This window comes from Lepisma saccharinum, chromosome 29 (assembly GCF_977018435.1).
Source record: "Lepisma saccharinum chromosome 29, izLepSacc3.1, whole genome shotgun sequence".
Taxonomy (NCBI): domain Eukaryota; kingdom Metazoa; phylum Arthropoda; class Insecta; order Zygentoma; family Lepismatidae; genus Lepisma; species Lepisma saccharinum.
The window spans coordinates 35,032,754-35,045,214 of NC_139257.1; the positions used below are offsets into that span (position 1 = coordinate 35,032,754).

At 39.3% G+C, this 12,461-nt stretch overlaps 1 protein-coding gene across 3 annotated transcripts in view; it reads left to right on the forward strand.

Moving 5' to 3' along the window:
• Positions 1-10,396, forward strand: part of Plod (procollagen lysyl hydroxylase) — a 170,721-nt gene extending 160,325 nt beyond the window's left edge. For 2 of the 3 annotated variants that reach the window (XM_083114530.1, XM_083114532.1), the window contains 3 exons: positions 975-1,121; positions 5,256-5,384; positions 9,390-10,396. In XM_083114530.1, the coding sequence (XP_082970656.1) occupies positions 975-1,121; positions 5,256-5,384; positions 9,390-9,545 (432 nt within the window). In that variant the 3' untranslated portion in view covers positions 9,546-10,396. Of the gene's footprint in view, positions 1-974; positions 1,122-1,790; positions 1,938-5,255; positions 5,385-9,389 lie in introns of all 3 variants that reach the window. The other variant, XM_083114531.1, reaches the window with a different exon arrangement.
• Positions 10,397-12,461: the final 2,065 nt, after the last annotated feature.

The window sequence follows — 12,461 nt, forward strand, 5'->3', positions numbered from 1 at the left end:
TCTTCCTCTTGTATTTCTTTGGCAAAAATGTCGAGCTGCCTCTTCATTCCCTTCCATATGCCAAAACAATCGTCCACATATCTGCAAAACAGAATTATTTTGTCACCTCCTTTTTCTACCACTATCTTTTCCCATTCATTCATAACCAATTCAGCCAATGCTGGGCTTAGACCAGAACCTATATTTAGTCCTTCACTCATTAACATTATTTTATCTCCCATTATACTGTAATGCAAATGCAATATTTAAACACACGAGAGAAACAGGACATGACATAGAGTGGGATGAGGCTAAGCAGATAGAAAGGGAGAAGAGAATACTAGTGAGAAAATGGAAGGAGGCCAAGGAAATAGAGAAGAAAGGTGAAGAAGACACAATGAACTGGAATGGGGGACTGAAGTTAAACAAAGAAGGGAAGAAGGTGTTAGAAAGAGTGGAAAGGACACGAGAGAAAGAGGAGAGGAGAAGGGAGAAAAATGAAGGAAAAAGAGCTTGAGATAAAAAGTCCAACCACATTCTTTTTTAAAGTAATTATGTTTAGCCTTTTAGGTGAAAGTACAGTTGGCAAATGAAAGCCACCTGCTAGAAAGTTCCTAACAACTTTCTAATAGTCTGGAGGGAGTAATGCTTGTGTATATATAATGCCCTTTTTGTGTATCTTGTTACTTTTGTACTTGATACAGAGTCTGATGAAGACCTTGCTAGAAGGTTGAAACGTTACGTTTAGTTTGTTTTTAATAAAATAAATTACTGCCTTGGTCAGCATACTTAGTTTTTCATAATCATGGAAACAAGGCTTAATGGTGTTATAAGAAATCTAGCCCTGAAATGTGTGATATTTCTCTTGGTAAACTTGTAATCAAACTTTAATTTTGTCTTGCCACCCACTCTGGTCCAATTTTAGCATTAATGCATGCAGGGAGTTTTGGCAAACAGTGCAGGTTGTGATTACATGTAAAGAGATCATTTTCCAGGACCCTCGGTTGGATGGAGGTTATGAGAATGTTCCGACCCGAGACATTCACATGAAGCAAGTAGGTCTGGAGCGCCAGTGGATGGAGTTCCTGCGGGTCTATGTGCGCCCTCTGCAAGAACATGTGTTTGTAGGATACTTTCATGATGTACGTTATGTAGCAATATGTTGTATTTTAAGATAAACTGGGTCTTTGGTGAAAATAATTTTATTTCCATGCAAGTATTGTGATAGAACTTCAGATAAATCAATATTTAGAACACTTTTATCTCTCAGTAAGTGTGAACAATTTTCGTACTACTGTCCCCCACAGGAGTTAATTGATTGATTTAATTATTCTTTGGGGGTGCATCGGCGCATATGACAACTTTGCACCCTTCATTGTATATGGAGAAATAGCTCCTTATCTGAAATACACAACACATTAACCCCTTAAGTGTGGATGGCGTATACTGAATTTGATGAACAAAACTACATTTTCCAGTAGCGACTTGTTCAACAAATTCCACACTTAAGGGGTTAGAAAAGATAAGGACACACTAAAAAAAAATCCTCAGAATGGAATAAGACTGCTCTTCTCACAGGTACAAATAAATGATTTTATTAAAATCAATTATAAAAGTAGTTTGTATGTTTCCTCCATTCCGGAATTTGTGATCACAATTTTTTTTTTTTAATCAATTCACAGCTTTGAAGACAACAAGTGTAATGCAATTCTAACTGAACAATAAAGTTATCATCATCAAAGACCCAGTAGATGCTGTACTTTAATTATAACTTTATTTTATTACGTTGGTCTCTGCTTTTTCCCCCTTAGGATCCACGAATTGAGGGGGGCTATGAGTCTGTCCCCACTCGAGATATCCACATGAACCAAGTCGAATTGGAACAGCATTGGCTATATTTCCTCCAGGAATATGTTCAGCCTCTTCAGCAACGAGTGTACGATGGTTACGAAAGTGACGTAAGACAAGTTTTCCTATCTACCTAGCCCTCGCCTTCCTTTGCACGTCGACTCTTCGTAGAGTGAGACTCCCTCACGTCAACCTGTTGTACATTACCTGCCTTGGGACTGGTGACGGATGGTGTTCCTATGCAAGACTCCCTTCTCTCAGTATGTGCACATCACCTTTGTAAATTGAGAATCACATTTCTCTGCTGTTCTTTGTTCCCTTAAAAGATTTATGTAATGATACATGTGTACATAAATAGAAATGCACAGGTGGCGGGCCTTCCAAAAATGTCTGTACATAGTAAGATGATTATGGTTTGTAGCAAGGTGTAAACTTTATTACCAATTCTGAGATGGACTGATGGCATGCATAAAGAGACAAATATTTTTAAGTTGATTTGCGGTCTTTTTAGTCTATGTACTCCATCCCTTTTCTTGTATCATGTTTCAATCTTCCACATAAAGATCTTCATCATGAATAAGAAGTGCAGTTTAGAAAACAGTGTAACCTTCTCTGACATAGTAACCTCATCCTTCAGTATTCAGTTTTTCCTAAAGATCTTCATGTGGATGATATAATTTGATTAAAGGTCACCATTGCACTCAACGGAATTTTTGTAATTATGTGTGTCATAGTTGGGAGAACTACAATGTTCAGCCACAATACTTCTGCTGTCCATTTTTCCACAAGATGTCATGTTAATGCAAATCCCCCTCACCTAGGAATGTAGGTAGAATGTAAACCCACCATTCTGCACAGTTCAGATGTGACATTACCGGATTCAAGATCTGTGCATGAAATAATTACCTGCTGTGCGGATGTTCTCTTGGAGGTTGACGACCAGGCAGTACGATATTCAGAAAATTTGACCTGGTTTGTAACAATTCTTATTTATTGTGTATATTTAATACATATAAATAAAATATCAATGCAGGCGTGCAGGTGAAAAAACAACAACAGAAGTCTGACAACTTCAAATTTTGTGTCAATGTCACTGCAACCAGGCAGGTTCCAAAGAAGATTCCAAACTTTTGAGTGCTAACCTTCGTAACTATAGGCCTAGCTCTTTTCCAATTTTACGGTGGGTGCCCTATAAGCTGGCTAGGGAAGTAACCAATCCAGCACGTTAAGAAACACAGCAGCCAGTAGAACGAGGTTCACATAGTCCTTTTTCCGCCACTTCGTGTCTCGGTGCCACTGCTGTTGTCTGTTTGGTCCGCAGCGTAATCCTCGCTCCCCTTGCCAGAACTAGGACCGACCGCCGCAAGAGTGGAAAAGACTTTTAACAATACCTTCGACAGTCAACCCATCCCACATACTGTGTACGGGAGCCCAACTTCAGTTACTTCAGTCTTCGAATTTGAAAGTGGCATTGGTTAGGTTCTTGAAAACTTTGTATCTTCACCAGATGGTCATTAATCCAAGAGAGCATCTTCGTTCTGTCACCTGGAAAATTTGAAGACACACACTGCCCATCTAGGTGCTACACTTGCACATTTAAATGCAATAATCCTAATTTATTTCCTTTCCCCATGGACAGTTCATCCATACAATCGATATAATAGTTTCAGTGTGACTTCAGCACAGTGCCTCATTGCTGCTGTGTTTTGTCTTTTTTGATTGAACTTGAGATTGCTTGTATCAAAGGCAAGAGTACTAACGAGTACTAACAGTGGCATTATGCTGCCCCTCCCCTCCATCAAATTTGATGCTGACTACCCTCTTCAGACGAGATTTTCAAGCAGCACGTGCTTCTCAGATGTACACTGCTGTATATTCAATGAACGAAAGCTAACTGTTGTAGAAACACATGGGAAATTAATTTTCTTAAAGCATGTTTCCGGTTAGTAAAGCAAGAAGAACGCCGTTGATGGGAAAATTTAATATATTTTTTATCATTAGCTTCCAGGCATGCATGTTATTGGCTAGCCAGGCTGCCTCCAAAGGCCAGACTAAAATACAGAAAATGTAACTGATGCTTCACTCTCAAATAACGACTGTGGGAGAAAATCTATAGTTTATGGTCGTCTTTACTTCAAACTATCTGCAAATTTCCCCTTCACTATAAGTTTCTCAAATACTGCACTCATTTTTCTAAATATTCTAAAAGTATCTGTTTTGGCTGTAAAGTCCAAATTAGAAATAAGTGATCTTCCAGTGCAGGGATGAACATGCAGTTTTAATAGAGATAATATGAAATTCAAAATTCCATGCAAACAAACCTTATTTTTTGTAAAGAAACAATCAAGTGTTAAGCTCGACAGAGAATGCAGCCACCTTCTGAACCAGCAATGCCAAAGATAATGCCACTCTGTTCTGCAGGACATGGAGATCCAGTGGAACCTTTTTAGAAAAAAGTGAATAGCATAAATGGTAAGGGGGGGGGTAGTGAGAGTGTGTGTGTGTGTGTGTCAGGCAACCCGATTCATGCTAGAGTATCTGATACATTAGTAACATCTATCAATGCATTATTTTGTTTCTTATGAAATGCGAAGGTAGTAAATTTTCTTAAATTTGGTGGTTCTGCAGTTCTTATTGTAGAACCGTCCCTTATCTTAAGGTACCCTTTCATTAATTACAATTTCATGGATATTTCTGCCAATGTTCTGTAGGGTGACCAACTTTTAGCAATGCATTTGAGAGATTCAGTCATGACAAATTTAGTGCATTTTAGCAGTGCCACGTCATTCTCCAGTAAATGTTAATGGAATTATAATATTAAACAAAGAAATAATTTACACTTCATGTAATATACAGGCTACAATACAGAATAAAAATTTTCAAGTTTCTTAGTCCCGACCTGTATGTATTTGTCCATTGATACTGTAGAACCAATTTTTTTTTTATTCTCTTGTGCAAATTTCCATGCAATTTCACAATTGATTGTTAACGAAATTCATAGAAATAGAATGTCAATACAAGAACCTGAAGGATCCAAAAAAAAAAAAAGTATATCTAATACAGGAGTTCCCAAAAAATACAGGCAAGTTGGTCACCCTGCAGTGTTGGAACATGTGCTATATTGTTTTATGAATCTTGACTATTCAGTGTCAGTATTTTAAAATTGTAGGACAAATGTACTGAATAAGAATAATAAGTAACAGAAAACTTCCATGGCAAGGTAGTCAATGTATTGTGCTATAAAGCCAGAGGTCTCGGGTTTGAGCCTTGCTGAGGTATCAATGGGTTTGTCTCGACACCGTTTCATCTGTTCATCATTCATAATTGCAATTAACCCAGTCAGTGATGTCAAATGACCAAAATGAAAATAGATACTGAATAACACTGCACTGAAACATTTTATGAAGTTTATATTTTTTAACTTCCAGCCGCCACGTGCATTGATGAACTTCATAGTTCGCTACAAGCCTGAAGAACAGCCTTCACTTCGGCCACATCATGATTCCTCTACGTACACAATTAACGTTGCTCTAAACAGACCAAATATTGACTACGTGGTAAGTCATAATTTGTTTCTTTTTACATGCAGTGTATTTTTTCTTTGTAAACTCTCATTAGGTTTCCATAATTAGTTTAAATGGAATGCTGGTTTGGTATTTTTTTTTCAGTATTATTGTTACTTGAAATATCTGTAGGACTGATCCATTACTGATTTTTGCCAGTGTGAATAGTTGAACATTATAGCAATTCAGAAGTTCCATCTAAAAATATTGTGTCTGTGCATATGCATGCACAAACCAGACTCAAAAATACCACACTGTAGAAACTAAATATACCATCAAACATTCCATTAAAACAAACTAATAAATATACAATATACGAGAGAGAGATTTAAAATAAAAAAGGCCAATTACCAGGTGTGCCGGTTAATAATCCTTAATTGATACGAAAGAAAACAAGTGTATCTGGGGAGAAAGGTAACAAATGCTTTATTCAAAGTATGCGCCATCGCTAGCTATACATTGTGCCCATCTGTCGGTCAAATTGTGGATGTCCTTCCAGGAAAATCGTTCACATTTTGAGGTGATCCAGTCAGCAAGCCATTGTTCGACATCTTCGTAATTGTTCAAGTGTTGCTGGGAAAGTGAGTGAGACACTGATGAAAACAAGTGGTAGTCCGAAGTGGCTAAGTTGGGTGAGTATGGCGGGTGGGGCAAGAATTCCCAGCCAAGTGCAGAAATGGTGTGTCTGATGCCTTTCGCTGTGTGTGATGAGGCGTTGTCGAGCTGCAAAATCACTTTTCCGTGTCTTGTTGCCCAATCTGGGCACTTTTTGATCAATGCATGGTTCAAGTTGATGAGTTGTTGATGGTAGCGAACGGCATTCACTGTTTCACCTGGTTCCAGAAGCTCGTGGTACACCACACCCTTCTGATCCCACCAAATGCACAGCATTGTCTTCCTTCCGAAGCGATTCGGTTTTGCAGTCGATGTTGAAGGTTGTCCTGGGTCAACCCATGACTTTTTGCATTTTGGGTTCTCGAAGTAGATCCATTTTTCGTCCCCAGTCACTATCCAATGCAAGAAAGACTTTCTTTCATGACGAGAAAGCAAAACTTCATGCACAGTTTTTTGCTTTTCCATTTGTCTGTCATTCAGATGATGTTGGGACCCATTTTCCTGCCTTCTGGATCTTTCCCATGGCATGAAGACGATCAGATATGGTTTGGCGACCAACATTTAACTTCTCTGCCAGTTGTTGTTGCATTTGCGTATCGTCTTCGTCCAACAGTGCTTGCAATTCGGCATCTTGGAATTTTATCGGCTGGCCCAGGCGATCTTTGTCTTTCAAGTCGAAATCGCCACTTTTGAATCATCGAAACCAACGCACACGCGCGTCTTACATTAGGACATTGTCACCGTACGTTTCCACAAGGATACGATCGCTTTCACTCAAGTTTTTCAAGCAGGACGTGCCGCACATGCTCCTTATTTGGTTTGAAAGTCAACATGTTTCCCACACAAACCCAATATCACGATCACTCGCACTCGGTTACACATCTACGGAGTTTTGACAGGTACTGTCCTGGCAACACACTGCCATAACAGTTGAGACTGTGCACCAACCCTTGCTTCCAGCACCATCCAGCGACGAAATTAAGAATTATTAACCTGCACACCTGGTATAAAAAGTGACTTGGAATGATTATTGGATCCCACTTGCACAGTCAACTGGCCAATTGTCGACTCAGCAATCAGTTGTTTGTTGGTTATCATATGAGTTAAAGGATGTTATAATGCATGCACAAATACACCACACCGCCAGTTGCGAAGTACAGTCTATGATTCAATTTCTTAGTGACAGAGCTCATAATGCTGCTGAAATACGCCAAGAATTGTGCGAAGTGTATGGTCTGAGTGTCCTACACCGTGGTCTTGCAGTCCAAGGCATCGTGCTTTGGGCTTCAGCTACAGGAAGCATGCAGGTTCGAGTCTCCTGTGGGAAAGCATAACAACTTTTCTCCTGAGATTTCAGTCTGTATGGGTCCAGTGGCTGAAATTGGGGAGCCACGAATGAGTAGCGTAACCGGTCTTGGAAACCTACATAAATGACTGGGGGTTTGTCATGCTGACCACACGTCACCTTGTAACTGGTTGGATGATGTCCCACCTCTGCTGAAGCATGTGGGAGAGGCTGGCTGTCAGTAGTTAGGCACTGGTCCTCAATGGCTGCTGTGCGACAGGTTATTATGTTCCGAGTGGAATGAGTGAAGAAAAAGTATGACAATGCCGTGGTTCATTCACAGAATGCTATTCAAATGTTCACGATGAATAGAGTGGGAGACCTAACCCTTTTACAGCATGTGAATACAGAAGTGCAAGAAAAACGTCTCTTCACAATTAGTGCTCTCGGCAGGAATTTTCAGAGGTTTCATCAACACTGTTCAGAATTGTTACAGACATTAAACTATCACAAACTGTGTGCAAGACAGGCCCCAAAAATGTTGATGATCGCTCACAAAAAGAAACGAAACACATCAGCACATGCATTTTTGGATCACTACGAGACGGACGGTGATGAGTTTTTTTAACCGAAGGCAAACAAAGGTGCAAGCAAACTCGATTTTCACGAAAAGTCATGGCAACTGTTTTCTGGGACCAACAAGGTGCATACTGTGAAACAAAGATAGGATGCGACATAGAATACCAACGACATGGAATGTTTCACTCAGGAATTGTTCTTATCCATGACGATGCTAGACCACACACTGCTGCCAAAGAGCAAGAGAGGTGTCTTTCAAGTCAAGTAAGCCCAGGCATTCATGTTGGAAAATATATTTTTCTTAAATTTACAAAAAAAGTTTTCACAAACATTTAGTTATTTCTTCCGCTAGCTTAACCCTGGTGGTTCTACAATCAAGGAAATCTGTTGATCGCAGATTGTAAAGTGAAGTTAGTTTTACATCCACTTTGTGCTGAGTTAGGCTAATTTTATCTGAACTAACATGCAGTGTGCCTCCACCAGGGAATCAAACTGGAACCCATTACTACAAGATGACCTATGTTATCACGGATATGCTGTTTGCTAATTCAAAATGCCCTACTGCATCCAGTGCAAGTCTACAACCCTTTAGGCTCTGTCCAAAAGACCCAAAAAACAGTCTTGAAGAATTGTCTTTTTGGAAGTGATATTACCTAGTGCAGTTTGAAAGCGCCAAGTAATCGAGCCATAGTGTGCAACATGCAAGATCGTAGTCTTCTGTACTAGACTTCTGCACTTGTTCGTTTGTTTCAAATCATGGAAGTCGAAAATCAACCGGATGTTTGTTGTAGTTTTGGATATGTAAGTATAAGAACTCTTTGAAATGCTATGTGATTTCTATGGTGAAAAACAAGGGTTTAAAATACAGGATACACAATGTGTTCTTAGTTTTGTCTACTGATCATATTTGGTGCTGCAGTCTAAGTGCAGGATAAGAAAATGAGCTCTGTGGCTCAGTGGTTAGTGATTCAGGTAAACTCATGGAAAATATGAAAATCAAGAGGCAAGAATCTAGGCTGTTGGGAGGATACACAAGCCATGGTGTGGTAATCATCATGCTACGAAACACCTGTAGCGATCTAAAATTGAATCGCACCTCACTGTTGTACTTAAATGTCCGTGGTTGTGCTGTCCATACCACTGTACTGAAAATGAGTTATTTGTAACTGACTTTGCAACCGCGCATCAACAATTGCAACTGCACATCAACCACAAACCTGGCATAAGTGTACTAGAATGATTGTTTTTGAAGTCCACTTCATGCACGTAGGCAAATTGGAACTTGACTTACATTTTAAAGTGGGATCCAAACCACTGTGAACCTTCATCGGCATAAATCCTGGGACCTATTGATTAGGAGACATTGCCCTAAAGTCAATAGGTCAAACCGTTTTACTGAAACTTGGCCCACTTTTGTGTGGTTTGATCTTTGTATGTTAAACCAGAACATACGATTCGTTCAAGTTGCAGAAACCATACAATTCATGAATTGTTCCTCCATATTAACTTTGTTCTTGTAGGGTGGTGGCTGCAGATTCATTCGCTACAACTGCAGCGTGACCGACACTCGTCTTGGTTGGATGTTGATGCACCCAGGTCGACTGACACATCTTCACGAAGGACTTCCAGTTTCAAATGGGACGAGATACATTATGATATCATTTGTGGACCCTTGAGTACAAAAACACGAGAAGTTAAAAGGCTTTCTAAATATGTAAATGCACAAAAATAATTTATAAGTGACTTTGAATAAGATGGTACTGTGAGTTCATGTGTTCCTCAGTATTATTCGCATGCTGTCGATTGAATAATAAATATTAAAACAAGCACAATAGCTAGCTGACAGCAATGTACAACACTAACAATTAATATTTTTACTAAGTTACCGAGCAATAAGGTTCCTACAAATTGAACCACTGCCTTGATATAAAAGAACAGCATAGGAAGCGAATCTGAAATTAAATGTGTTAATGTGAAAGAAACTATGTTAATGGCAATAGAACAAAAGTAAGACTTGTGAATGTTGGTTGTATGTACATGTTTTGTGATAAACTTTATACATAAGTTTTTCTACTGTACAAAAGTCGTACCTTATGAAATATCTGTCTGATATGTTTGGACATTTATGTGCTTGCCTTTAGAACAACTTTGTACCTTCATGCATTTTATTACACCAGTGGCAATGTATTTTGGATTAGATTTTTTGTTCTTGATTTGGATAATATTTTTCCATGATGCTTATTGTGACATCAGGATTTTTGTGATAATGTTAACTACTTTTTTTATATACATAAATATGTTACCTTTGAAACTATACTTTATAGAGATCATTGTACTCATCCTTTTGCTGTTTATGGTTCACCAGTATAATTTTTACAGTTTATTTAGATACAGTGATGTGTGTGAAGAAAGGATTCTGGAATTCCACAAGCTTTAATAGTGCATCTAAAATATGTAAAAGTTAATATGTAGGTGAATGTGTTTTGTGTGTAATGCTCATTTACTAAATAAAATAAACAATACATTTATGTAACATTTTGTCATTCTTTGCCCCTTTTATGGTGTTTGTGTAATCTAAAGGATGAAAGAAGTTTTTTGAAGTATTTTTTTCAAGACAGGAAGTTTGGTAAACAAAATTGTTTATTATACGTAAGAGTGTAGTGTCAAAACTTCTCAATTTATATGTTCGCTTAAACAAAATATATGTGAAAGGTGCAGGTAGGGTCCCACACATCCTTCGATCTCGCCATTGCAGAGCTCCCGGCACATCCATGGAAAAACAAAACTGAAGGGCATTTTGGAGGTGATGTGATCAGCATCATGCTCCACTTGCCTTTACTTTCCTGGATTGCCCACGGGTACCCATTTATTTGAGGCTGGGTGAGCCCAAGAGTTACTTTGAGGGGACGAGGCAGGAAAGATTCTGAATTTAGATCCCTCAGCCTGGAAATTGAACCAGGGTCTCCTGCATGGCAGTAGATACCCTACCGAGATAACATATTAATGAAAAAGAAGAAATATGAGTAATTTTTTAACTAATCAATAGAGGAGGCTACATGCCTACATTTGAGGCTAATCAGGACTGAATAAGGTTACCAGATCACTCAAGCAGAAAGTAGGACAATCATTCAAAGTATGGCAGGAAACCCATTATGAATATCATACTGTTTTCTAGTTTTCTACATACACCATGATATTGGGTTGGCAACTAAGTTCCCGCCGTTTTTTTTAATTGGAAAAATCTCTATGACATTAAATACGTTTGGCACGAAGGTGTACATCATGCAAAAGAGAATATATTGTTCTACCTAAATTTATGTTTCTTTGTTACTAAGACACATTTTCTTGTTATTTACAGATCATTAAAATGGAATGTCAAGTTGAGAAGAATGAGCATTTTCGACACCTCCTCCTTTTTGCCTTTAATCAAGGTTCTAAGGCCGCAGAAGCTGCTCACAACATTTTTTGCTGTGTATGGAGTGGGTTCTATAGCTGAAAGAACCGCCCGTGATTGGTATGCGAAGTTCAAAAAAAAAATATTTTGACCTCAAAGACGCATCTCGTTCTGGCCGTCCAGTTGAGTTCGATGAAGAGCGATTGAACCACCTGTTGCATGAAAATCCGCGTCAAACAACAAGGGAACTGTCAGAGACAATGGGTTGCTCCCACACTACTGTAGAGAAGCATCTTCACTCGATGGGAAAGGTTCAGAAGTGTGGAGCGTGGGTGCCTCACACTTTAAGTGTCCCCAACAAAAATCAACGAGCCACAATCTCCGCTGGTTTGCTTGCTCGGCACCGTGCAACCCATGGACACAAGGAACGATTTCTTCACCGAATCGTTACTGGCAATGAAAAATGGTGCCTTTACATGAATATGAAGCGGCGTAAGGAATGGCTGAGCACCGGGAAACAAGTGACCCCACGCAAGAAACAGGAACTTCATCCGCGTAAAACGATGTTGTGCGTATGGTGGGACTGCGAAGGGATTCTCCATTTCGAATTGCTTGAAAGGAACCAAACGATCAACGCGGAACTCTATGTGCAACAAATGGAACGACTCAACACGGCTATTCAAGAGAAAAGACAGAATCGGCAGCATGGTGTTCTTTTGCTGCACGACAACGCCCGCCCTCATATCGCCAATATGACCAAGGACGCCATTCAAGCTCATGGTTGGGAAGTGCTGCCACACCCACCATACTCTCCTGATTTGGAACCAACGGATTTTCACCTCTTTCGATCTCTTTCAAATGCTATGCGGGGAGTTTCGTTCAATACTGATGCAGAATTGAGAGCTTGGTTGGATGACTTTTTCGAGTCTAAACCACGTGATTTCTACCGACGAGGTATTGAAAACCTTGTTGAACGTTTGCAAAACGTTGTAAACAACACAGGAGAATACATTATTGATTAACGACTTGTATCTGTTTATTGAAAACTAACCTTTCAACACCTTCCTTAAAAAACGGCGGGAACTTAGTTGCCAACCCAATATATGACCTAACCTACTGTGACCTTTTCTCTTGTATGCATGGACGTCCACAGGATTTTTCCCAGGGAGGGGCAAGCAAGGATTTTTTTTCCTACCAT